Source organism: Acartia tonsa, chromosome 4 (assembly GCF_053477335.1).
Source record: "Acartia tonsa isolate MP-2025a chromosome 4, ASM5347733v1, whole genome shotgun sequence".
Classification (NCBI taxonomy): Eukaryota; Metazoa; Arthropoda; class Copepoda; order Calanoida; family Acartiidae; genus Acartia; species Acartia tonsa.
The window spans coordinates 43,017,886-43,045,222 of record NC_137263.1 but is presented as its reverse complement, the minus strand read 5'-3'; the positions used below and the strand labels follow the sequence as shown (position 1 = coordinate 43,045,222).

General features: G+C 32.0%; 2 protein-coding genes across 5 annotated transcripts in view; one reads left to right on the top strand and one right to left on the bottom strand.

Annotated features, from left to right (window-relative positions):
* The first annotated feature begins 233 nt into the window (after positions 1–233).
* LOC145317314 (uncharacterized) lies at positions 234–10,462 on the top strand. 2 transcript variants are annotated; one of them, XM_080158336.1, is made up of 7 exons: positions 234–320; positions 632–724; positions 2,024–2,135; positions 3,630–3,715; positions 5,294–5,516; positions 7,104–7,152; positions 7,551–10,462. In XM_080158336.1, exons 3-6 carry the CDS (start codon positions 2,100–2,102, stop codon positions 7,134–7,136), a joined length of 378 nt encoding a protein of 125 aa, XP_080014462.1. In that variant the 5' UTR covers positions 234–320; positions 632–724; positions 2,024–2,099; the 3' UTR covers positions 7,137–7,152; positions 7,551–10,462. The 2 variants fall into 2 exon arrangements, with proteins under 2 accessions (XP_080014462.1, XP_080014461.1); XM_080158335.1 differs by having other exon boundaries at positions 7,536–10,462.
* A 1,716-nt stretch (positions 10,463–12,178) lies between these two features.
* The window catches only part of LOC145317310 (2',3'-cyclic-nucleotide 3'-phosphodiesterase-like), a 19,526-nt gene continuing 4,367 nt past the window's right edge, over positions 12,179–27,337 (bottom strand). For 2 of the 3 annotated variants that reach the window (XM_080158328.1, XM_080158329.1), the window contains exons 5-21: positions 26,802–26,891; positions 25,422–25,508; positions 23,861–23,917; positions 23,554–23,612; positions 22,836–22,922; positions 22,335–22,400; positions 22,051–22,119; positions 20,007–20,097; positions 19,319–19,389; positions 16,711–16,767; positions 16,373–16,416; positions 15,843–15,941; positions 15,282–15,445; positions 14,655–14,709; positions 13,668–13,772; positions 13,227–13,293; positions 12,179–12,527 (exon numbers count right to left, since the gene is read on the bottom strand). In XM_080158328.1, coding sequence (XP_080014454.1) covers positions 12,488–12,527; positions 13,227–13,293; positions 13,668–13,772; positions 14,655–14,709; positions 15,282–15,445; positions 15,843–15,941; positions 16,373–16,416; positions 16,711–16,767; positions 19,319–19,389; positions 20,007–20,097; positions 22,051–22,119; positions 22,335–22,400; positions 22,836–22,922; positions 23,554–23,612; positions 23,861–23,917; positions 25,422–25,508; positions 26,802–26,891 — 1,308 coding nt within the window. In that variant the 3' untranslated portion in view covers positions 12,179–12,487. Of the gene's footprint in view, positions 12,528–13,226; positions 13,294–13,667; positions 13,773–14,446; positions 14,527–14,654; positions 14,710–15,281; positions 15,446–15,842; positions 15,942–16,372; positions 16,417–16,710; positions 16,768–19,318; positions 19,390–20,006; positions 20,098–22,050; positions 22,120–22,334; positions 22,401–22,835; positions 22,923–23,553; positions 23,613–23,860; positions 23,918–25,421; positions 25,509–26,801; positions 26,892–27,337 lie in introns of those variants that run through there. The other variant, XM_080158330.1, reaches the window with a different exon arrangement.

The following is a 27,337-nucleotide window of genomic DNA, read 5'->3' as shown; positions in this document are numbered from 1 at the left end:
TGCGCCTTACAGTCTTAAGAATTAAGATCATGCAAAAAATCGAAGCAAATTACATTTTAAAAACATGAAAATGACGTAATTTCTTTCTGTTCATGATTTTAAAGTTGCTACGCTTTCTAAATTGTACCTTTTGGTTACAATAATAGTTACATGGAGTTGAGTTGGAAATCTATAGGACGATTCCAAGGTGCATAAATTAACTTTTAATAATTTGAATTTTTTATATCAAAATAGACAATTAATTGTATTTGATATTACAGAGAAGTACCAAAGGAAAAAAGAGATAATCTATATCAGATAGCTTCGAGTATATATGAAAAGTAAGTTTTTAAATTATCTAATTATTACAATTATCAAAAAAAGATAATAGAATTCATAAGTAGCATAGCTTAAAAAAGAATATTATTATTATTCATGTGTGCAAATATTTTAATGGGAAAAATATTTGGATTTAAATCTAAAAACAAATTGTTTGGATCCTTGTTGGGAGCTCCAACCCTGCGGTGAGCTCCTAGCCTTTATTCAACCTAACCAACAAAAAATGTGGCGCACAATTTTTTTTGAATATTTCATATAAAGCTCAATAGAAAGAAATTATACCAAAAAATATGTATCTATTGATTTATTATAGGCATGGTTATGACTACTTCAATGTTTCCAAACGGCTGGAAAATGTTCCTCCAGTTGGCTGGGACAGAGGCAGATCTTCCATTCATATACTCAGGTATGACGGCCATATTTGTATGTAGTTTTTCCTTGTTTTTATAGTATTTTTTTAATTCGCATCTTCAATAGAGGGGCAAATCCTATACAATTTTCTAGGCTATCCTAGGGACTAGGGTTTACTTATTATTGGGCCTTAGATAAATATAAACTAAAGATTTAGGAAACCATAACTCCAAGGTTAGCCATATTTGCATGTAGTTTGTCCTTGTTCTTTTAATATTTTTTTTATTTTATCCTTTTTAAAAATGGGTAAAATCCTAAAAATTTTCCAAGGATAGCCTAATGATTAGGGTTTTCTAAGCATTAAGAAACCCTAAATTTTATTGGGTTTGGCCCAAGAATTCCTCATGAACAGATCCTTAGTCAAAAAGGTTTGAGACAGACAATGTTAATCATAGAGCGCTATAACTTTTCATGGCAAGTCATTTTGCGGTTTATAGTTTTGCAGCAGTTTCTAGGTCAAAGAACTTTTGATTTTGGCTATTGCTGACACCTAATAAACTTGCCATTTTCGACATGTTCTCCAACAGTAAACAAAACTAGAAACCATGTATGTCATTTAACGCTGTATTTACAATTCTAGTAACTTAATAATATAATGACTTTAATCTTATGTTATTACTAGAGTTGGCTCGATATAACTATCTCCCTATTGGCTAGTTTTCTATATGCATATATTTCTCAATAAATCTATTTTCCTCACCCGGCATTACTATTTAAACGGAAGTAAATATTTAATAATCTAAATGATCTTAAAAAGATTTTTTAAATTATATTTTTTTCTTTACATTACCATCACCAAAGGGTTTATTATATGATTACAATTTTAGTTCAATATTTGAACACACAAAGTGTCGCCACAATCGAATTCTTTTAAAACAGACTTTTCTTTAATTTATTATATTAAAAATTTAAATTTTCTTTTTTATGATTAGAAATTAAATACTTCATTATAATGTAAATAGCAACATGAAATAAAAAAAATGAATTTATTTTTAATAAAGTAAAATAATGGGTCTTTTCGTTCTGGGCAATGAGAGTTTATTATGGATTATTGGAGCACTATGAGTTTTCAACAAATATTCCTTGGAAAACTTGAGCTCATTTATAGACATTTATTTCCTATATAGATCTGACATGGATCTTGAAGCAATTAAGCAGGCCGTTTTGTAAATGTTAAAAATTGGAAGATTTCATTAAATAAAAGTTATCGCAAATATACTTAGTAAATAATCACCCCCGAACATTTCATTGGATTATTACAACTCGACCAAACCAATTGCAACCTCGTTTTTAGGTCAATATTCGGTGTAGACTGGGAGGAACGAGTGCAGGTTATCTACGCAGGTGACTCTGCCGCTGACGAGATTGCTATGGAGGTGCTCAGGGGTGTGGCCTACACATACAAGGTCATACATTTCTTCTATTAAAGTAGTTGGATGTGCGTGTGTTAGTTTATATAAAATAAGCACAATATTTAGAAAGGCTTTAATTTTACATTTGTCAAGTTTATGGCTATATTCGTTAAGTTTGATTATCCCTGTTAAAAGCTTTGGAAAAGCAATATACCTCCCCTTAAAATATTTAAAGTTTGTGCCAACCAATAATGATTTTAAAAAGTCCCCAAAGTTTGTAAGCCAACGAATGACAGATCGTGTTTATGAAAATTTTAGGACAGGTCTAATTTACAGTACAAAGTGTCGGCCCTGGTTCAACCAAAATCTATATATGTTGTTATAATGGATATAGAATACGTGGATATTGTGACAGGGGAATTTTCGTCCTTAATATAGATTGCTAACATATTCTTTTAATATTGATAAATACATTCCTCTATGGTCAGGAGAGGAGATGGGGGGTTTGTCATATTAGCCAGCTGGTAGAAATATCTTATCATGATAAGCTAGAATCTCTCACAATATCCACGTATTCTATATCCATTGCATTGTTGTTATTAACACAGACAAAATATTCATGGCCATATTTTTTATTACACTTTTGGCGCGGAACTTATTTTTTCGGCCATTTTTATTGTGTCACAAAAATAGGAAATAAAGATCTTTCTAGGATAGGTAAATAGAAGATAAATTAATTATTTAGCCACATTAAGAGCTATACAATTCTGTACCTAAAATAAAAGGAATTTATAGAAGATTTATAGCAGATTTTTGATTGATATTTAGTTAAAAATGATACATTCCAATAATATTAGCAAAGCTAGCTTTATCCGAAGAAATTTAAGTATTTATAAATGACTTTTTACATGGATAAAATGAAAAAATAATAAAATGTGTACACGTTCTTTAAGAAATATGGCCAGATTATTCAACGTACTGTGTTCTTATTGGTTTAATTTACTAATTAGGGATGTACTATATTTATTACTAGCAGCTGCTATTTTTTTTTGGGGGGGGGGGATTGTTCCCCCCTCCAAATTTTTAATTTTAGTTAAAAAAAATAAAATAATTTTTTTTTGGTGGGTGAGGATTTTTTTTCTAGGGGTGATTTTTTCTTGGGAGGGTGGTGGTACCTCCCCAAAAATAGTTAAAAACCTTCCCGGGACCCGAGAGAGGCTATCCTGTAAAGGAGAACCCGATCGGTTCAGCAGTTAGCGAGATCCCTCGGTACAAACAAACAGACATACAAACACACATCCTGTTACTTTATTATAAGGATTATTGGCGTCGACCTCCCCACTTTTTAAGAGAAAAAGTAAATTAAATCAAGGGATGATATCTCTTGGGAGGGTGGTGGTACCCTCTCTAAAAATATAAAACTAAAAAAGAACCATGTCGGTTAAGAGGTTAGAGAGATCCCTTGGTGCAAATAGACAGTCAAACACAGAGAAATAGAAAGACATCTTTTTATTTTTAAATAATGATATTTATTGTAATTGTGTTCAGGTAGTGAACGAGGACACTACGGCCATAACGAAGACCTGGGCCAACGCCAGACTCCAGGGACCTGACTCTGTACTCACCATGCTAAAGTAGGTTGCATGTGGCCAGGAATAAGCTAAATAAATCCAAAATAATATTTGGGGGACAGATAAAAAGTTCGTTAATTCTAAGTTCTAAGTGTTCCCCCCCAACTACAACTGAAAATAACTTATAGGTTTCGTGATTTTTTAGAAACCAATTTCGTTGTTGTGACTAAGACCAAATTGTCTTAAAAATCAGCTATGTGACGTCATATAAATGAGGGATATGAGAGGATAAGTAGAAAAGAAAACCCCTAAAAAAAAGATGGATAATCCCATAGACGTCCAAGGGGGTGGGGGGGTAATGGGGCGATTACCCCCCCCCCCCCATTTAAAATTTACCCCTACTCTGGGGGTGCCGTAGGCCCCCCCCTCCCCAAAATAAAAAATCTCTAATAAAAAAAAATTTTGCGCGCATTATTAATACTAAATATTTAATAAAATTTAAATTACCCCCCAAAAAATTTTACCCCGGAAGTAAATTTTTTTTTTTGGGGGGGTAAACTAAATTTACCCCTGCCAAAAGATTTCAGGGGGGGTAATTATCCCCCCAAGCAAATTTTAGCCCTGGGGTAAAATTTTTTTTTGGGGGGGGAGGGTAAAAAAAATTTGCGGCGGGCTTCGTGCGCCATTTTACCCCCCCCCCCACCAAAAAAAAAACGAATTACCCCCCCCCTAAAATTTTTTTACCCCCCCCCCCAAAAAAAAAGCTTGGACGTCTATGGTCATAATCCCTCATTTTTATGACGTCATATAGCTGATTTTTAAGACACTTTTGTCTTTGTCGTTGTTGGTATAAGCTGCGAAGTGGTGAAGCTTGCATCCAGAGGGCATTGGAGATGTGGTTGAATTAGTAGAAAAAATAGTGTAATTGCTCAAACCCTAATCTTTTTATTAGCGAAGCTACTCTATAATTTGAAATGTCCGTCTGTCCGTCCGTCTGTGCGTCTTAGTTTGGGGGAAACGTAAATTTCTCGGCTCCTATAAAAGATAAAAGGCTGAAATTTTTTGACAACATTCCTATTAATAAGGAGCACAATTAACTATAAAACATCAATGGCGGTTGGACCGCTTTTTAGCAGGTTTTAGGCTATTTTTGTATTTTTCACATTTTTCTCCATATCTTTGGTGTTCATGGTCCGATTTCCAAATTTTTTTCAGCTAAAGATATCAAAATTAAATTTCCTGTCGTTTAAAGAAAACAACTATGACGGTCAGACTGCCTTTTTTCAGGTTTTTGGCTATTTTTATATTTTTCACATTTTTCCTCATATCTTTGGTGTTTATGGTCCGTTTTTTAAAATTTTTGTAGTTAAAATTATCAAAATTAAATTTTCCGTTGTTTTGAGCATGCAGTATGTAATTTACTTTAACCATCAGTCAGTTTGTCATAGTACTAAAATATAAATATTTAGAAATTAAAAACAAATGTTGAAAAGGTTTCGTAATTTTTTCCTAATATCTAAATTCTTATTTAATTGTTTGTGCTTCGCTACTTATGGATGTTGTCATTCTTGTTATATACATTTTTTAATTATATGAAACAATTTATATATGAAATTATTTTTAAAATCTTATAAAATTAAGGTTCCTTGAACGTAAGCTCTCCAGCCGAAAGATCCGGCGGTTCCAGCGCAACAACTCCAGCAGTATCTCATCCCTTAACCGGGGCGAGGAGGCCGTTGAACTTAGCATGGTCGGCGAGGTTGAGGCGGCAGAGATGCAGCTCAATTCTGGCGCCGGAGATTTGAGGCCGCGATCTGCATCTTTGTCAATCTCCAGGAAGTTTCGGCCGCGCAGCCAAAGTCAGGTAATGCAACATTTAGATCTCAGAAACAGCAAGACAGGCTTACTCAAAAGCAATTTTTGTCCCAGCAATTACAAAGATGCGCGATTTTAATCACAGTTTGCCGGCAGTCTTTGAGAAAAAAAAACTTTTAAAATTATCCCAAAGGTTACATCCAATCGAGTTTTCAGCATGATCCAAAAATTTTCATATTCTCAGGGATCTTAAGTGATAAGACAATGGAGATATATTAATGTACACCCAAAAATTATAATAAATTAAATTAAGCCTCATCTAGGTTAAAATTATTGGTGGCAAAGTCTGGACACCGTGTACAATTAAATAAAGACTTTATATTAACACCACAGTTTTGAAGCCATCGAATGACAAACGCATTTAAGGAACAGTGTGCTTTACAGCTGTGTCCACTCCCTTCGAGATAAATCTGCGTTTAAAAAACTTATGCAACATTGAAATAAGTTTAATTCAAGAATATGGAAAGTTTTGTGATATTAAAAGAAAAGAATATTCAATATGGAGGGACAATCACATAGAAAAATATAGAATGCCAACAATATACATTTAATACCTGACTATTAATCTATGATTATCTAGACTAGATAAGCAAAGAAACTACCTCACTTTATATCTATAGTTATCAATGCTAATATGTAAGAATTACCTATTTGACTGTCTATCTTAGTTATCCTTGTTTAATCTGCAAATAAAAAGTTGCATGCATCTGCATCAAGTGAATCAAACTTAAAAGTTTCCCATATGGAAAATGGGCTTTCAAAGAATAAAGAATTCTAACAAAAAAGTTACGCTATAATACTAAGTATCCGTCCGTCCATAACATGATTTTTATTTTAGAAGCGAGGCTATAATTAGTGTTATTCTTTGAAAGAATGTCTTGTTTCTGCGTGCAATTTAGCAATCTAAGCTCTTTTATTATCTTGCCACAGTTTCCATACATGAAAAACAACTTTCTACAATAAGAAAATAATTCATTTGTTTAGTAATATTAATACAGTATTAATAAGAAAAACTTTACAAAACTTAATTTGTATTTTTCTTTTAAATATAGGGGAGAAAAAAGGCTTATTAACCCCCCAAAATAAAAATTTGCCCATCTCTCTGCAAATCTCTATGAACGCCAACCTGATGCTAAACGTAGCTGTCAGAAAAATTGAAAAAAAAACTTTAGTTTGCATTTGTATATGTAAAATACTATTATGAAAATATATCTTTCCATTACACCATAAAAAAGGGCTCAGTTGCACAAACCCCCTTTGACCAAATACTCAAAGAACTTTAGGGGGGAGGGGTAAACGAAAAGGAGAGATTACTCCCCGTACAAATATGATAACACCCTCTTGTTTTACAATTCCGTCACACACCTAAATTTTGGTTTATGGGAGTGTCAAGATTTTCGGCTAGTAGCTAAACTTGCGGAGAGAGTGTAAGTACAAGAATTTAATTTGTAAACAAAATAGCTTAAAATCATCCCTAAATTGGAGAAACAATATATACAGTGTTAAGCAAGTTCTTGACAATCAAACCAAAAAAAACATTACTTCTTATCATAATAAATATTTTTTTTTATTTTAGAAATTTCTAACGAGCCTTAGAACTAAACACTAATATTATTTATACGAAGGTAAAATATATATTTATCACAAAAAGAACAAATAAGAATCCTTAAAAAGTAACAGGATCTCTGTGTGTATCTGTATCAAAGGATCTCGCTAACCGCTGAATCGATATGGTTTTATATTCCTTTACAATTTAGCTTGTCATAGGTGATGGGAAGGTTTTTAACTATTTTGGTGGAGAGTACCACCACCTTAAGAGAAATCGCCCATAGAAAAAATAGCTCCAACCCCATTTTTTTTCTTTTTAAAAGAAAAATTAAAATCACTATCCACCCCCCAAACCTTAAACTAACACCCCTATTACAGCCTATATTACATTCCCCTCGATTTTGGGTGTGTGCGAACCCTGTGCACACCACTGATTTAATGAGAAAATATTTATTTATAGGTTAAATAGTTCCAGGTGTTTATGAACAAACTTATTGGCTGTGAACATTCAAATCAAACAAAATGCAAGAGCTGTATTTCTAGTAGCGCAGCTACTCTAAAACTGATGACTATCTTAACGTCTATTGGAATATTAAAAACTGAATATTAAGCAATGTTATAAGAACGTTTGGGTGCTTCAAAACTACACTGAACATACAGTTGTCATATTGTTTTGGACATCCCCAGCAATTTCTTTATAAAAGTGAAAATTGTTGTTGCTGCGCTACTTAAAAAGATGTTGTCATGAAATAATTTTTGTGAACAATCTCTCTCTAGATGTAGTAACTGTATTCTCTAAAAAATACAAATATAATATGGATGAAACATTTATGAATGAAATTTTAAATTTCAAAAGCAATTTTCTTGTATTTAATTTTTAGATTAAAAAAAGATTGTTTTAGAATTATGACTTTCTAAAAATCATATTCATTCGCTTTTACATTTCATTTGTTATGTAGTTCGCCGTGACTTAAGGAAGATAGTTATTTATCGCAACGTTATTATAGACAGCTTTCCGCGGATATTAAAATAAAAATTAAAGATTAAAACCAGTTTTGTTAGCCCCGAAGGCCCGAGCTTATAATTTTAATATTCGTAGAAAATTTCTGTAGTACGATGCCTAAATGATTTTTCAGTATTGCTACGAACCTTTCGAATCCAGCGGATATTAATCGGTTTCGAAGCCCTACTGAAAAATATTTGATAATTCTTAGTAAAATTTTAAGTATCGTGAACTAAAATGAATTATTCTTGTTTGTGCATTATTTTACAGACGTTTAATTAATCTTTCTATACTCTACAAAATTGTTTAATATATATTCAACAAATTAAAATTTTTGAAAATAATAAAAAATAAAACTCTTTCCACCTAAAGTGAAGCTTATTATATGTCCTAAATGGTTTTAGGCTATTTCAGTTTTTAAAATGAGTCAGGGTATGAATTTAAACTGTTATTCTGCCTTATCAAATCCCTTCAAATATAGGGCCCCTAGATACTAGAGGCGCAGTCTCTAGTTACTTTATAGAGTACCGATGTAAATAAATTCAAAGAAAACCAGTGATCTTAAGGGACAAGACAATGGACGATAAATTGATTGACATCCCCAATGATGATCCACAAGATTACCCAATATGTAGATAAAAATTGGTACCTTACTAGTTTAAAACAACGAATCAAATTCAATAAAAGTTCCCAAAGTTTATAAGCAAACATAAGGTAACGTGCCGGTGTAAATTCTAGTCCATTGTCACCTCCCTCCCCGAAGAAAACATATAATGATGCTTTGTATTAAAATCTAATTAAAAAGGAAGAAAATTGGCATGAATAGTAAATTAATGTAAATCTAAAAATATTACATTTTTAACTATAATAATTATGTCCGTAACAGCGTCTAAATAAAGTTTTAAATATTTTCAATTAAAAAGAGAACAAAACTGTTATTTAGTAATGAAAATGGATAAATCTAGTAATTCTTATTTTATATAAAAATTTTTATAAAAATCATAGAAATTTAATTGTCAGTGGTAACTAGTAAACGTTTGAACATACACTTTATAGTAGAGTAGCTGCGCTACTTACAATAACTTTTCCTGGTGATGTATTAGTAATTTAATAATTTATAAGTCTTTATACAAAAGTAACTGGATGTCTCTCTGTGTGTGTGAGTATAGCTAAGGATATTACATGGTTCTCATTTACAGTGAACCTTCTCATTTCTCAAGAGAAGGTTTATAACTATTTTGGAGGATTTTACCTCCACCCTCCCTAGAGAAATCGACCTAGATAAATAGAATACCCAAAAAAAAAGTATTTTCAAAATTGAATTGAAAGTGGAGGGTCAACTTCTGCCCCTTCTTTCCTCAAGGGAGATATTTATGGACGCAGCCGCTAGTTGTAAAAAAGAGAGACTATCTGTGAGAAGCATTTGTAAAGTATTACATATTAGACTAATAATTGGGGATAAGGCAGCCGCCAAGTGTTTTACTTTAAGGCGGCTTTGGCTGCGGCGAATGGTCTGAACTAGGCGAGTTACAAAAAAATGGGTTTAACGTAATATTATAGCTGCTGTGTGCTTTTTTGAATCAAACAGTTGATAAATGAAACATGGGAGGATTTAATTTTTGTACTTTAGACTATAGTACAGTGCTTAACTAATTCATTAGATTATAAGTACAGTCTACAAATACTTTTGGTCTCTTTGAAATATTTAACTAAATAATTGTTTGTTTCGTGTATATCTATCTCTATACTGTTAATCTGGCGTACTCGTTGTTATTTTTGTTGAATATTTTATCTAATTCATAAACACATAATATTTATTATAGTATCGTGTTATAGACAGCTTATCGTGAATATAATAATGAAAAAATGTCAAATTAAAACCGGTTTTGTTAGACCCGAAGGTACGGGATAACAAAACTAGTGTAAATTTTTTGAGTCCTATTTTATTATTCGTGTAAAGTTGTCTGTAATTCGATGCTATACATGATTTTTAGAACATCTGAGAACCGGTTGTAATCCACCGAATATTTAATAGATTTCAAAGCCATACTAGAAATTGAATTAATTACAATTTAAATCTTTAACAAGGATAAATACATCCACTTGTAGAGCAGCATCAACAAATATTTTAATTGTAACTAGTAACAATTTAAGTTATATCAGAATCATTAATAATTTTTTTTTATTATTTTTAAAACTCTATTTAATTGTTTGTCTTGTGATAAACAGCCTTTGTATGCAAGCATATGTTAGATATACACACATATGTATTAGTTATAGAGTAGTTGCGCTACCAAACCATTTATCTTTATATTAATGTATTAAATTTTTATTAAAAGTTAAATATTGAAGAAAAACAAATAACAATAAATTATTTACATTATTTAATTAATAAACAACCATTGTCACAATACTTAATAAATATTAATAAATTTTGTGCTGTTTTTATAAAGGGGGGGGGGGGGGTAAAATGTGGTGACTCGTCACACGACATACCAGCAATTTTATTTTGGGTGCTACTCCCTTAGTTTTAGAGATAATTAGATGAAATCTTTTGGGCTTGGTCACTAATTACCCCAACTATTGGTATCTTTCAAAAATAAAACGGCGGCGGGACCACCGCTCCCGCCGTCCGCCGCCGTTTTCCGCCGCCACAAAAAAATTTTTTTTATTGCATTTCTCGCCGAATTAGGCAATTTGGAATCATTTGAGACCATGTTATTTTTTTCAAAAAATTTTCCCTTATAAGCATCCCTGCGGGGGGACTTAGTCATTTTTTTCAAATTCTCGTTTATCAAGGTATATTTAAATACAGTAATTCTCCTGTGATTTTGAAGATATTGAAACAAAATCTTTTTAGGTTGGTGAAAGGTGGAGGTGGATGTTTTTTAATGTTAATATTATTTTAATGACCCTTCAAAAAGATTTTGTCCCGCCGCCATTCTTTGTTTTAATATTTTGTTACTGACCCATAAAAAAGATTTGTTATAATATCTAAAAAAGCAAAGGAGAAGCCATGAATTTAAGATATACCATGATAAACGAGAATTTGAAAAATAAGTTCCCCCGCAGGGTTAGTCATAAGGGGAAAATTTTTGAAAAAAAAACATGGTCTCGAATGATTCTAAATCGCCTAATTCGGCGAGAAATACAATAACAAAATTTTGGGTGGCGGCGGCGAACGGCGGGAGCGGCGGTCCCGCCGCCGTACCTCTGCCATTTGTTACTGACCTACCTAAAAATATTTTGTTTCAATATCTTTTAAAGCACAGGAGTACCACTGAATTTAAGATATACCTTGAAAAAAATGAGACCATGTTTTTTTTTAAAAAAATTTCCCCTTATGACTAACCCTGCGGGGGAACTTATTTTTCAAATTCTCGTTTATCATGGTATATCTTAAATTCATGGCTTCTCCTTTGCTTTTTTAGATATTATAATAAATCTTTTTTATGGGTCAGTAAAAAAATATTAAAAGTCCCCCCGCAGGGTTGCTTGTAAGGGGAAAAAATTAAAAAAAAAAAAACATGGTCTCAAATGATTCTAAATTGCTTAATTCGGCGAGAAATGCGATAAATTTTTTTTTCTGGTGGCGGCGGAAAACGGCGGCGGACGGCGGGAGCGGCGGTCCCGCCGCCGTTTTCCGCGGTGGTACCTCTACCATTTTTTATTTAAATATTTTTTACTGACCTACCTAAAAAGATTTTGTTTCAATATCTTTAAAAGCACAGGAGTAGCACTGTATTTAAGATATACCTTGATAAACGAGAATTTGAAAAAAATGACTAAGTCCCCCCGCAGGGTTGCTTGTAAGGGGAAAATTTTTTGAAAAAAATAACATGGTCCCAAATGATTTCAAATTGCCTAATTCGGCGAGAAATGCAATAAATTTTTTTTTTTGGTGGCGGCGGAAAACAGCGGTGGCGGCGGAAAACGGCGGCGCGCCGTTTTTTTATAAGATACTAATGGTTGGGGTAATTAGTGACCCAGCCCAAAAGATTTCATCCAATTATCTCTAAAACTAAGGGAGTAGCACCCAAAATAAAATTGCTGGTATATCGTGTGACGAGTCACCACATTTTACCCCCCCCCCCCCTTTAAAAAAAAACAAGGATGGCAACATCTATAAAAGCGACGCTCAACAAATAACAAAGTTGGGCAAATCAAAAGTATGAGCACTTGAAGAAACAAAATATAATGTGGAAAATTGGATAAAAAAATATGTAAAACTGTCATTTAGGGTCAGTTCATTCATCCAGTAGGAGGTGAGGGGATGGTGAAAAGGGGGTTGGTGGTTATTTTAGACCGCAACAGGTTTAACTTTATTAGAGCACACTATAATCTGGTGTTAGATCCAAGTAATCAATCCATTATGAGCAGTGTTCAAACTAATTTGTTAAATTCTTGTTCTAATAGCTTCCAGTGAACATGGCGTTTACAGTCATATACCTTAAAACAACACATTATCAAAACTATGGGAAAATTCTTTTATAACAATAACAGGATGTGAGTCTGTTTGTCTGAGGGAAAGATCTCGCTAACCACTGGACCTATATGGTTTTCCTTTAGAGTGAAGCTTCTTGTAGCTTTAAGATAGGTTTATAACTATTTGGGGGAAGTTAGCTACACCTTACCCAAAAGAAAAAAAACCTTGTAAAAATACTTCCACAAGAGCTTAAATTGATAGTGGTCGACTTACAACCACCTTCTTCCCTCAAATGCCCATAGAGGCATGAATAGGCTTTGTGAGTATTTCATAAATTCCCGATTTCCCGCTATCCACCATCCCCTTATTATTTATTTGAAATGATAAGAAGGATAGGAATGGATAGCAATCAAATAGTATTATAGACAGTTTTCCGCGGAGAGAAAATTATCAAACCAAGAGAAAACTTAGTTTTTTTGGTTAACCCTCAGGTGCCGAAAGAACTAAATACACAAAAGAGATTAACTCTCAACTTTTTTGTGATCTTGCATTTTCAGAAAGACTCGAAACCAGTTTATCTATGAGAATATTTAGGTGTCAATTGTCTGTCTTACTTCAAAAGCAAAAAAAACTATATCTTTTAGTAAAAGCTTTTTGGCAAAACTAACAGTCAGACGTACATACGTGTTATATGGTAGCTGCGCCTCAAAGATCTTGCATACCTGTCCAGTAAAATAAACCAGGAGTCAGCACTGAGTTTCACAAGACTGGCTTCAAGCAGACCAGGTCCTAAGCATTTTTTTATTGATTGATTTATAGTAATTTTCCCAGGGATCTGAAGTGATGAGACATTTTACATACATCTAGTACGATTATTAATAAAATTTTTCCTATTGGTTGAAAAGTTTTTAAACAGCTAGCTAACCATCTAATCAAAATTCAATAAAAGTACCTAATGTTTTTGAGCCAACAAATAATATACAGAGTTATAAAACTTAGGGTAACAATGTAATTTACAGAGTAAATTCCCCACCCTCAATGCATTTATTGTTTTGCTTACTTTTATCTGATAAACTACCTATTCTAAAGGTCAGACTGAAATGTTTTAGTGATATGCACAAAAATATTAATTGTAAGATTTATCCTTTCTTACAAAATATTACCTGAAGGTAGCTTAAATATTTGGTTTTCTTCTTGGTTCCGAATGAGTTGCATACATTTAATTGTATCTAGGCCTGTCTGTACTGGCTTAGTGTCTCCAGATGTACCTACAAGAAAAATTTATATATTTAATTGTATTTAGGCTTGTCTGTACTGGCTTAGTGTCTCCAGATGTACCTACAAGAAATATTTATATATTTAATTGTATTTAGGCTTGTCTGTACTGGCTTAGTGTCTCCAGATGTATCTACAAGAAATATTTATATTTTTAATTGTTTTTAGGCTTGTCTGTACTGGCTTAGTGTCTCCAGATGTATCTACGAGAAATATTTATATATTTAATTGTTTTTAGGCTTGTCTGTACTGGCTTAGTGTCTCCAGATGTACCTACAAGAAATATTTATATATTTAATTGTATTTAGGCTTGTCTGTACTGGCTTAGTGTCTCCAGATGTACCTACAAGAAATATTTATATATTTAATTGTATTTAGGCTTGTCTGTACTGGCTTAGTGTCTCCAGATGTACCTACAAGAAATATTTATATATTTAATTGTATTTAGGCTTGTCTGTACTGGCTTAGTGTCTCCAGATGTACCTACAAGAAATATTTAATTGTATTTAGGCTTGTCTGTACTGGCTTAGTGTCTCCAGATGTACCTACAAGAAATATTTATATATTTGATTGTATCCAGGCCTGTTTGCACTATTCAATGTCTCAAGATGTACCAACAAGAAATATTAATATATTCATTTGTATTCATGTTACTGTTTTAGTGTCTCCAGATGTACCTTCAAGAAATATTTATATATTCATTTGTATCCAGGCATGTCTGTACTGTTTTAGTGTCTCCAGATGTACGTACAAGAATCTAATTGTATCCAGGCCTGTCTGTACTGTAGTGTTTCCAGATGTACATGACAGATATTTTAATCCTAAAGAAAAATTAAATAATGTTTTTGAAACGTTTTTTTTAAAAAAAAAATTACCTAATGTTAAATGAGCTCTTCTACCATGTAAATTGTTTATTTCTTCTCTTGTTACCTAAGATAAAAAATATTGTAATTATAATTAAATAATTAAAATATTTTTTTTATAGTTAACTGGGTTATCGGTTTTGGGGTTAACCCCCACACTGAAGAATTTTAAAATAAAGAAAACATCCATAAGTATCGAGAGTAAAAAAAAGATTTTGTAGAGCAGATGATCAATGGCCATAAAAAAGAATGTATATAAAAAATATCAGACAATCGCAAAACTTTCATAAAATATGTAAATGTCGTTCGTAGCAAGACTGACAGACCAACGAACCAAGTAAGTTATATTCTGTAAGCTGAGTTGGATTCTTAAAAAACTTTTAGCTCACTACCTCACTAAAATTAGTGAGGCTCGCAAGATTTTTTTGTGAAAAATCCTCCAAAATCGCAAAAAAATCTACAAAAATTAAACAAAATCTTGTGTAAATAACCCTTTTATGATTTTATTTAATTTTTGTAGATTTTTATGAAATGTTTATTTTAATTTACCCATTTAATTTCTAGATAGCGTTTAGAATTGACGAACAGACGGACGAAGTGTTTTATAAAGTGTAGCTTCGCTACTAAAAGTATTTTTACCTTATCTAACCTTGTGACAACAGACGAGTACATATTAGTCTCTATGTCATCCTCCAGGTTCCAGGTATCCTGGATTACAGGTACAGGTACATTAGCGCAGCCATTTGCAGCGCTGCCAGGTACAGACGGTGCATCCATTTCTTTGTCGTTCTGCTCCCATAAACCTATGTATATGGTTTGGTCAGGAAATAAAAAAAATAAATTTTCAAAAAGTTTTTCTACATTTACGATCCACATCGGATACTCTTATAATTAATTTAGGTATGTTAAAACTATCCTTTCAATTACAAACTTGGCCTAATGATTCCTGTAACAGTATCGGTACAATTTAAAAAGAGTAGCAAACCTCAATCCATTTTCTGAGAGTCCTTATGACAATTTTGAACATGATGTCCTTTTAGCTTTTAATAACATTTTAATACATTGAACCGTCCTATTTTATGATTTTATTATCTACTTCTGCTAACAACACGAGACTTTATATAAATATTACTTACATTTTGGGCAAAATCGTGTAAAAAACCTAAAAATATTCTACTAAGAATAAAACTGATTAGGTACCTAATTGTTGATTATCTAGAACAATTTTAGCTCCAAAGGTTTTACTTGTGACAGAAAATCCAGCTATGTAGAGTCGACTCGTCAATCCAAAATATCTTTCTAAATTGAAAATATTTTTATAAAATAAATGTTTAATGTATTGAATATTTTTCAATCAAGTATAATTCTTTACCTTACTTTTTCTTTTTCTATCCCCTATTTATGTGGGGGGGGGGGGTGAAATTATAAAAAATATACATCCCTGCTATTTTTATAGAAATGCCTTCCTATCTTCAATAGTAAGTTATCTTTATAGTAATTAGTCAAAGATAGTTTCATATTTTAATGCGATTTCAGCTAATATTAAAACGTAGAGGTATTACTTTACAAGATTTGGGAAAATAAAAATAAAAAATCTATATAAAAAAAAACAATTTTGTTGTTGAAGAACTTAGTCATGTCTGTTCAATGCAAAAATATTCTACGCGAAAAATGCACATTAAGAGTAATACAGACAAACAGACCCAATTAAAAAAAAATATATATATTACCATATTTAGTGAGATCAATACTTCCATTATCCTTTTTGTTAAATCTAAAAAATTATAATAATACCTATTAAGTTAAATACCTATATTGTAATTTTAAAAAAAGGAAAATTTCTAGGTATCAAAGAACCCCCTCCTCCTTTGTTTTGAAATATATTAAAAATAATGTGGGGTAGTAGGAGGTTCTAGTCATGGCCTTTAGGAAAACAGACACACGAAAAACTACCCCCCCCCCCAAACACTTTGGGGGATACTGCCGAAAAAAAACATAAGAATGAAATTTTTCCCTACAAGATTAAATCTTTTAATAAAACCTAAAAGGAATATGAAAGAATGCTTACCTGAAAAATTTAGTTGTAAGATGTAGAAGGTACTTGCTCACTCCCATGCAGTTATTTCTAAAATATTACACGTTCAATAAAAGAGAAAATCACGTTTTAACTTACGGACAAGGTAAGTAAGAGTAAAGCTTTGCTACTAAAAATAAACTATTCCAAACTACACATTAAAACATAAGGAAGTTTTGAGTAAAAATAAAATTATTAAAAAGGTTTTAAAATTTTTTACAGATAAAGGCTTAAAACACTAAACTTATAGTAGAAAGTGGAAAAAATAAATATTTAAAACTATGACTTATTAACAGTGATGCGGAGCCGTTTGATGTTGTTGCGCCTCCGGCTCCGCGGAGCCGCCTCTTAAAATAACGGCTCCGGCTCCTACCTAAAATCAAGAAAACTCAAATTTTTATTTTCTAAGTCTATTTTTGACTTTTATAGGTTTTAAAAGTTTATTTTTTGAGAAAAATATTGACTTGAAGCACTTAAAAGGGTTTAGAAAATATAAAATTTAAACATTAAGTTTAATCAAGTTAAAAAAATCTTTTTTTCCAGATATTTTTTAGCTATCCCCAGAGCCGCTTTGAAAATAACGGCTCCAGCTCTGGCTCCACAACGATGCTTATCAATCAAAAAAAGTTTCATTATTAAGTAATTTTTATTGCGTACACCTATCTTATATTAGAATAAAAAATACAAGAATATAAAGATAGGAGAGAAAAACTAATTCAATTTTAATACTTATTTCGGTGTTTAAACATTTACAGACAATATTCTACTTTTGTTTCGTGTAATCTTTTATAACACAAGACTAAAAATTTTATTTTGATTTTTCGAATCTTTAAAAAACAATGTTTACCAATGATTTCCATTTTGCCAGAGAGAGGGGAAACCGCCATCAATACCAATATAAATTTTTACGTCATATTAAACTTTTTGAAACCCTTCACCCCCATTTAACCCTGTCTTTGTAGAAATAGCATGTCTAATTTTATTGTTCGTGAATGGGTTAGAACACCGTATATTTAAGCTAAGATTAAAAGATAGAAGAAATTTTCCTTTCATGTTTTATTATTAATTCCTCTATTGTTGGGGCTCTCAGTTAGACATTGAATACTTAATGTAAGAATATCAACGAAGTAGGCACCCAAAAAACCACTGAATATTTTTTAGGGGTTCTTCGCACTAGGATTCAATGGACTACTTTTTACAAATTATATAATTTTACATCCCAAAAAAGTTATAGGGGTAATTATCCGTCCTCCCCTTCCAACTAAATTTTTCCATCGGAGTGAATATTTTTATTTTTTTTAATTTAAAAAAAAAATTTTGTGGAACAAACATTGAATAATTGGAACAAGTATGACAATATTCATAAGTAGCATAGCAAAACAACCTTCACATATAAATGTGTCCTTAATAGCATGACAGACAGGCTGACGGATTGAGTAAGTTTAATAATAGATGCTTTTCGTTAAGGTGTTTCTGTATAATATAAATCAGCGGTCTTATCTTGACAAACGAGAAAATCACATTTCCCTATAGCGTTAATGATTAGCAGACAGACAGACATAGTAAATAATAGAGTAGCTGCAATACTAAAAAGAATGTTTTAGTTATAAAACCCTATCAAAATATATTCTGTGATCTTAGCAAATAAAATACAGTAGACTAATCTTTTAGTACCCTCTCAACTCTACGTTTAATAATAGATTAATACAGTTTGTGTCTGTCTAAGATTTGTTAAATTTTAAATCAAGGGTAAAAATTGTCATTTTTAGTTTGAGGTTGTTGATGTGCATTGACTTCCGCACATCAAATCATTAGAACCGCATATTATATTACACCAACAAGTATTTAATGTGAATTGTTTTGCCTTTTTTCAAAATACCAAGATCTAAATGAATTTTGTGCTAAAATGTAAAGCGAAGAGAGACAGTGATGAAAAGTGTCAAATATTTTATACCCGCACGGGATGTGTTAAGTTCAGTTGTGAGAATATACATCAAAAATATTTTTTTTTCCATTAGGATATGCTTCTGAGTTTACTAAAAATAAACTTTTTAGTATGCCCTCTAATCAAAACCTTCAAATAACTTTATCAATTTTCATGCATACGTCTACACAGCGTTTCGGAGCCGTTTGATTTTGGTGCGGCTCCGGCTCCAGCTCCGGCTCCGACCTAAAATCATGAAAATCTCAACATACTTTTTTTTCCCATAAAAAATATTTTTTATTTTTGACTTTTGAAGGTTTTAAAAGTCCAATTTTTGATAAAAATGGACTTGAAAAACTAATAAGGGCATTTGCACATGACAAAACAGAGTTACCATATTATAATTTGTAAAAAATATCTTTATTTATCTAGTCCGGAGCCGGAGCCGTTTTTAACGAAAATTACGGCTCCGGCTCCAGCAAAATATGGCGGCTCCACGGCTCCCGGCTCCGAAACACTGCGTCTACAAGTGTATAACACTAAGCAATAGCAAATAAAAAATGCAGTTTTTGCTGTTGTATTAATTTGCGATATGATGATTCTTTAGTTTTATGAATGTAAGGAACTAGACCCAGCCTTTTAACAACATAAAATTGAAAGCAATGAGATATTGTTTACCTGTTATAAAAATAAAGCATATTTTCAACAGAATCACAGCCACTGAATTTACTGAAATCTTGATAAAACTCCTAAAATTAAGATGTTTAAAACGTAATTGGAATCAATAGAGATAATTCAGAGCGTTTGGAAGGATGGTGTAACCCCCCCCCCCCCCCCTCTTCAAAATATTTAAAGAAGAACTAGCCTCCCCTTTTTCACCTCCTTGAGACTTCACATCCACCTGGATAATCGCTCGGCATATTTTAAGTACTTTGGACTTTTTAAAAGTATTTGACAGTTATAATAGAAAGTTTTTCCCAGAAATATTAACGGGCGGTGTTAAGTTCATACAGTTCTTTTTCCAATCATTGTGAAACACGAACGTGACTTTGGCAACATGTAGCGCATCCACTCGTTGTCGGGTAGGCAATGGGTTCGAATCTCCGCCTATCATCACGTCATAACCATGGACGTTGTAAAGTTTCCTACTGATAGTTTGTCAGATGAACAGATAGATAGTTGAATAGGAAAAATGATTTTGTCAATAAACCGTCGGAACTCATTTTAATGCACAGTTATCGTTTTAGACAAAGGTCGTGCAATAAAAGAGTTGCCTGTAGGACGTTTGGCCGCGTGATCATGCAGTTTATTAGCAGATTAGCTCAGAGATACAAGGATATAAAACCTAAGTGAACGTGAAACAAACCTTAGAAGCTTGTAATGCTCTGTAGAGTAGACCATAGGAATGTTCCAGAAGGCTTATTGAATCCCCTCTGTTCAGGAAAAATCCTAGGTATCTAAATAAACATTTACAAGTAGCGGACATAAATACATGCAAAAATCATTGAAATATTAATAACCATTAAATAGATAGATTCTATCTTTTTATATCTAATAGCCATTGGGTAAATCTTCTCCCCCCACCCCTTCCCCCCAAAATATAAATATCTTATCTTTTACAGCATAACCGACGAACCAAGTGATTTTAAAATAAGGCGGAAGGGGTTAAAGATTTTAGCGTGTTTTTAATTAACTTTAGGTTAGGTTATATTGGATAAAGGACAGCCCCTCCGTGCAAATCCCTACATAGTTAGGGTAGGGCAACCCGCGGGTTCAGGCAATGAGAAAAAACTAATCCCCCTTATTTTTAAGATAAATTGAAAACGGGTTTCAGCGCTCGCATGGCAATTTGAGGGAAAACACTGATAAGTTTTTTTAATTTTAACAAAAACACTTACGCAAATAAATAAATGAACTCAGCTCAATATCTCAATTTATTACACTAGTCCCCAAAGTTTTTTTAAATAATGCTTTCTTATTCGTTGGCTTTTCAACTTTAGAGACTTCAGTGAATTTTGATTGGTTGGTTTATTAAGTTGAGTGTTCAAATGTTCCAACCACTAAGGGAGAGGTAGGTTTCGGGTAAAATCCGTAAAGGTTATATGTTATAAGTTAAAAACAGTAGTAGAACGATAAAAATATATGTTAACTTTTTTTAACAAAATTTTGTATGTAGTTCTTTTTCAATAAGAAATACACATATTTAGTAAATATTATCGTTTTACTACTATTTTTAAGCCTTAAAACACACACCTTTACGGATTATACCCAAAACCTACCTCTCCCTTTTAAAATACAGAAGGGGTAATTTTGTGTATCATCATTGGATATGAACACTAATTTATTGTTATCCCTTTAGATCCCTGTCAAAAACGAACATACATAATGATAATATGAAGAAGAAAGGATTTTATATGAAGCTAAGATGTTAAGGTGAATTTCAGGAAAGTGTCATATCCTCTTATATAAAGTAGTAAGGTCTTTGTTTATAGCTTAAGATTTCGATAACTACTGAACAGATTGAGTTAGGTAGTTTAAGAAAGCTTCACATAGGTATTACTTTTTGCATGTAGGCCTTGAAATGGTTTATACTATTTTCTAATTTTCTATTACAAACCCATCAAATACAGAGCCCCAAGGTAACAGGAGTGAAGCCGCTAGTATGAACCGATATGGTTCTCCTTTACAAAGTAGATTCTCATAGGTCCTGGGAAGGTTTATAACTATTTGGATGAGGGTACCACCACCCCTCAAAAAGAAATTGCCCCATTGAATAAAATTACCTCTCCCCCCAATTTTTTTTTTCTAGAGGCCTTTAAGGGGGGGGGGGGTAGCGATAGTACTTATATTGAATTACAAAGCGTTATTTACCTAACTATATAAAATAAAATACTTGTTTAATATCTATATCAATTTGGAGTTACATAAAATAGCATTCCATAGGTATAAATATTTAATAACATTCATAATTATCTAACATACATATTAAACTAATTAAAACAACGCATGCATTTAAATCAAAATTATAAAACTATCAAATTCGAAATATTGAATTCCAAACAGCGACAAAAGTAATAGATTATCCAAATAAGTATTTTTAAAACTGAAATGAGAAAACTCCCTTCCCCCCTTAAAAAATAGCTCCAAGTCTGTGATTATGCTTTCTTTAAACAGAAAAAATACTGTAAGAAAAGTAGCTTTTTAGAGATGTAGAAACTTTGCATTTGCTTAGTTTTTACATTTGCCGATAAAATGAACCAACCATGTGTCTCCTTTAAAAATACTAGTGAAGTATTGGATGTCTTTTGACAAAGGAGACACGTGATTGGATTATTTTAGCGGCAACTAAAACTCTTTCATTCATTGGTCTATTGTTTTTGAAATGTCAGGCTTAAATAAATATATTTTACCTTGGTATTATGGTTTGGTATTCTTTGAGCCGTTTCTGTAATACTTTCATATCTACTCCGTGAGAATTTCTGAAAATTAATAGTATTCGATAATTCAGGGACCTTCTCAATTTGATAAACCAGAGGTGAAGATTTGTTATATATTTTTATTGTGGTTTTAAAAGATTTTAAAAATTATGATTCAAAAACCGTCAAATGTACCGACTTAACCTTATATATAACTAGTGTCTATCCGTCGGTCTTTTTCAATAATAATTGTAAAATGACGGATAATAAAAGTTTACCTTGCAGACAATTGTGTAGCATCAAACTTCCATGGAGTCTGGGGCTCTACCAACACCACTGAATATCTGAAAATTAAGATAAATAAATAAAAGGTACGGCTTGGTTGAATTATTTAAAACTAGCGGCTGCGCGCATAGAGGCCTAGATGTTTTTTTGGGAGAAGGAGAGTGGAAAAGTCGTTCTACAATTTAAATATTCTTTTTTAAAAAGAGGTAAATAAATTTTAAGTGGGGATATTTTCTAGGGGCGATTTCTATTGGACTCTACTGAAAACTCAAATTGAATGATATAGTTATTAATCGCATTGTATCATAGACAGATTTCCTGTATGGGAACCAATCAAAAAAATGTGGTAATAGTTTTAAGATTTTTATTTTATCAATCTTGAAAAATTGTCAATCTATAATACGATACATTACATGATTTTTCAGTATAGCTCAGAACCAGTTCTAATAAAACGGATATTAATCGGTTTGGAATCCATACTGGAAATTATATACCTGTATTTTTCCGCAAGTGCCAAATAGTTTGACATCTCCCATCTCTTCACATTTGTGTTGTCAACTATTATCAAACATTTATTTTCCCTACAAAATAAGAAAAAAATATTAAATCAAAAAAGGATGAGCAGGACATAGTGAGAATAGAGCAGCTGTTTTGGTAGCATTAAAAAAAGAAAACAGAAAGAGAGAGAATATGGCATAGAATAGAAAATCTCGAAACCTTTACATAACAATATACAAATATGTTTTGTAGTATGACCGACAGACTTGCGGACCAAATAAACTTTAAGGAGTATGAATTTACATTACATTCACCCTATAGAGTTACGGACAGATGGACGGACAGACAGAGTTAATTGTAGAGTAACTTCGCTTCTAAAAATAAGTTTTAAGGATCTATGACTACTTTTCTGAATATGATATTAAAAACCAGAGAAACATTCAATGGAATTTTCAGCATTAAATATGCAAGTGAAAAAAAAGGATGTGCATCAATAAGTTGCGTAACAAAAAAAAATCGTGGATGGACAAACGGACAAAGAGAGTTAAAGAGCAGATATTTAGTTGTTATAAAAAAAGATTTACGATAATCATTGAAAGTCATGAAACTTTATACCTTAAATAGCCAAGAATATTCCATTTCCCTCATAGCGTTTCGGACGGAATGACAGACAGACAACAAAAATTAAAGAGTAGCTTCGCTACTAAAAACTACCTGCAAAAATGTTCACAAGTTGATTGTGAATATTCGTGTGCTTCTTTTAACTGCTTTGCCTAGAAAATTTCACATTTCCGTATTTAAGTTTTTAAAATGGAAATAAAGGTTAAAGATTTTAAGGCGACTACCCTTAAAACATGGACCCAAAAATGCACAATCTTCTCTATAGTTTAGGTACTTTGTTTATCTGGATGTTACACTTTAGGGGAAATGTGATTTTCTTGTGCTTCGCGACTTATGGATGTTGTCATCCTTGTTCTCTACTCTGTTTGTTTTTAATAATAAAATTTCATCGTTTTTTTACCTCAAATTTGTATTGACCGTCTACCATAAAATAATCATCTGCGGAAACACTGCAACTCTAAAAAAAATATATGCTTGAGTCATTTAATATCCGCTGGATAAGAACCGGTTTCAAGCCATACTAATGAATCATGAAACAATCCCTTTTTTAATAGTTCGGATCTAAGGTCCATAGGGCTTATAAATCTGGAATTTAAGTTTCAATTTTTAATTTTACTATCCGCGGAAAACGATATAAGAATAATTCGATCTTTATTGGACCCGAGGGGCCGAAAACAAGGCTGAACAAAAGAAACAAGAAAATAATCCTATATTTTCCGCGGAAAAGTGTCTATAAAACGATGCGATATTTATATACTTTTATATATAGTACAGAAGATACAATTATATTTTGTTAGTTTAATGAAATAATATGTAAGGATAAAAGAATGGTTAATATTTTTAATACATTAAATGGATCTTTGTCTGTCTGTGTGTGCCGAAGGATCTCGCTAACCACTGCACTGGTTCAACTTTACAGGGTAGCTTCTCATTGGTCCTGAAAAGTTTTCTAACTATTAAGGAGAGTACCACACCCCTCCTAAGAAAAATCGCCCCTATAAACAAATGACCCATTTTTTTTACTTTTTTTCTTTAAACTACAATTGAAAGTTAGATAATTCCCCTGTTAAGGAGAACCCGATCGGTTCAGCGGTTAGCGAGATCCTTCTGAACAGGCACACAAACATCCTGTTACTTTAGTATAAGGATTGGACGCAATCATCATTTTTCTATTTATAAAGAAATATATTCCTGATTTTAAATTATAAATATCTTCTTGGAATGAGAAACAAATATTTTCCCCCTTGAGATTAAGTAGAATACAATTTAATTTAACAAAATATTAAACATTATATAATTATACGTATACATTATACACTGATAAATAAAATTGCCATAATTTTAGAACTTTTTAATAAATCCTTTACCTACTGTCATAAATTAAAAACGTTATTTCGTTACAACACTATTTTTTATACCTCGCCCTTCTATTACAGAGCCTCTAGATGCTCTTATATGTTAAAAAAATTATCATAAATGGTGATATACATATTTTTTAGAGTGCAAAGATTTCTAGTTGATTTACATAATAACATATTATAACATAATCTACTGAAATATTTTAAATTGGTAGAAGTCCCAAGAAGTAGAGGTAATATGTAAAATAAATCTTCAGTTTGCATTTTTTTAGACAAAATATTTTTCTTTAGTTGCCATATCACGGAATAATAGTTTGGTAATAGTTATTTCTTTCATCGTATTATAAACGGCTTTCCGCGGATATAGAATGTACAATTATAAGATTAAAACCAGTTTTTTAGCCCCGAAGTGCCGAAGGCAAGGGCTAAAAAAACTGGTTTTAATCTTATGATTGTACATTTTTATATTCGTAGAAAGCTGGATATAATACGATGCTAGACATAGTTTTTTCCTATGGATGAGAACCGGTTCCTATCCACCGGATTCGAATGAATTCGAGAAAAAGAGTTATATATCTGTCCGCGGTCAATCTAAACGTTTACCTGTGGATATTTCAGTTTAATTTGTTTGACTAGGAATGATTTTCCACTACCAGGCAGCCCTCGCATGATCAACATTATCTTGCTAACCTTAACATTTTTCAACCTGTTAATTTTTTAACATCTGAAGCGTGTTCTATAAAGCTTAGATTTCCTCACTCAATATGTCTACTCGTAACGCATTTTCTCTATTTTAAATATCTTCTATCTATAATACAAAGTAGAATGATGTATGTCTGTCTGTCTGTCTGTCCGTCCGTCTGTCTCTTAAGATCTCGGTAACCACTGTACCGATCGGATTCTACTCTTCAGGGTATATAATTATTGGTCCTGTGGTGGTTTTAAGCTATTTTTTGGGGGGGTGGGACACCCCCAACCCCCCAAAAACAAAAAAATCCCCCCCCTATTTTTGTGGTGCCATAAAACTACTGGCAGCACAAGTAGCACTTTTTTTTTAAATTACCTCTTGGGGCAAAGTCCCTAGAGGCTAGGGGCGAAGACGCTAGTGTGTAATAATGAAATAATAAGGTTTTAAAATGTGGTTTGTTTTCTTCGTATTCTGTTCTTTTTATTTCTTCCTTGCATGCTATGATCGTGTGTGGTCTTTTGTGTAATGCATGCTTGACGCTTGTGCCTATGGAACATCTAGTCGTGGGGGTGGGAAAAGGTCCAAGTCTTGAACCAAGCAGCATTATCATTAAAGACATTAAAATTGATTCCCACTGCAATAATGTCAAGCTCATGATTTTAAAAGTGTTTGTATCTCATTTCAATGCATTTTTTGCTGTCATACAAAAAAAAGAGTTGGTTATCTGTTTGGTGTTACTTTGGTAAATACTCTTAGCTTATTAACGGAAACGGAGAGTGTGTAGAAAAAAATTAAATAATGGCTTGTTTGCCGCTGACAAAATTAAAAACTAAACTCTGAATAATTCCACTAAAAGGTAATAGAAAACCAATAAATGTATCAAAATTAAAACGCAATTCAAAGATTTTCTCTGAGGAAATTTTTTGTCTAATTTTTTCCTTTCATTGAGAAAAATAAATTAACGAATAAATAAACAAGATCTTTTAAAATGGAGAATGTATTTTAAAGGGAAAGAGCAAACGGTTTTGTTCGTGTTTAGACGTACAAACATCATAAAAGAAGTGAATACTTGATTTGTTTTAGCTAGGTAAAACGTAGAAGATAAAACAACTTTAAAAATTTGTTTTGAAAATCTTTAAAGCATCGATGATATAAACTTAAGAATGGCAGACATAAACTTTTTATGCGACTTCTTTTTTATAGACCCTAAGAGACAAATTGGGATAGGGCATAAAAAAATAAATGGTAGAAAAAATTAAATCCATATACCTTATAAGACTACATAAAAATGTGACCTGTAATTGTTTAATAGATAAATCATCATGTAGAAATGGATAATCCAACCACTGATCACCAGTTTTAATAGGCTCTGCTTCAATTACACCCTAAAAAGAACATTTTAGGGGTAAAACTACGGTTTTTATTCAAATGTACCACTTTTAACAAATTATTACAAATGATTTCATAACTATTTATTACATAAGCGTAAGTTTATAACGAAAAAGGATCAAAAAAACCCCAAAAAAAAACATAGCTTTTAAATATAAAATAATTTTCAAATAAACCCCGAACCACTTCATTATGCAATCTACATTTTCCTGGATATTTTGTCTACGGTAGACCATAAGTGTACAGCTTTACAGTACATTGTTTCTATTTGTTAAAGCAACACGTATGATAAAAGAAAAAGATTCTGTTTAAAGTAAAATGCTTATATTTCAATCAAAATCTATATTTTTGTATTTTTTACCGATCCACTTCATTATGCAAATCAAAAGAAAATCAATTAGAAAACGTTTGTTTTGCCCTTTTCTCCAATTTCAAAAAATAA

Coding starts and splice junctions, on each gene's coding strand:
- LOC145317314 (XM_080158336.1), top strand. CDS start 2,100: ATGGAGGTGCTCAGGGGTGTGGCCTACACATACAAG. Junction 2,136..3,629: donor GTGTGGCCTACACATACAAG/GTCATACATTTC, acceptor AATTGTGTTCAG/GTAGTGAACGAGGACACTAC. Junction 5,517..7,103: donor GGCCGCGCAGCCAAAGTCAG/GTAATGCAACAT, acceptor TTTTTATTTTAG/AAATTTCTAACGAGCCTTAG.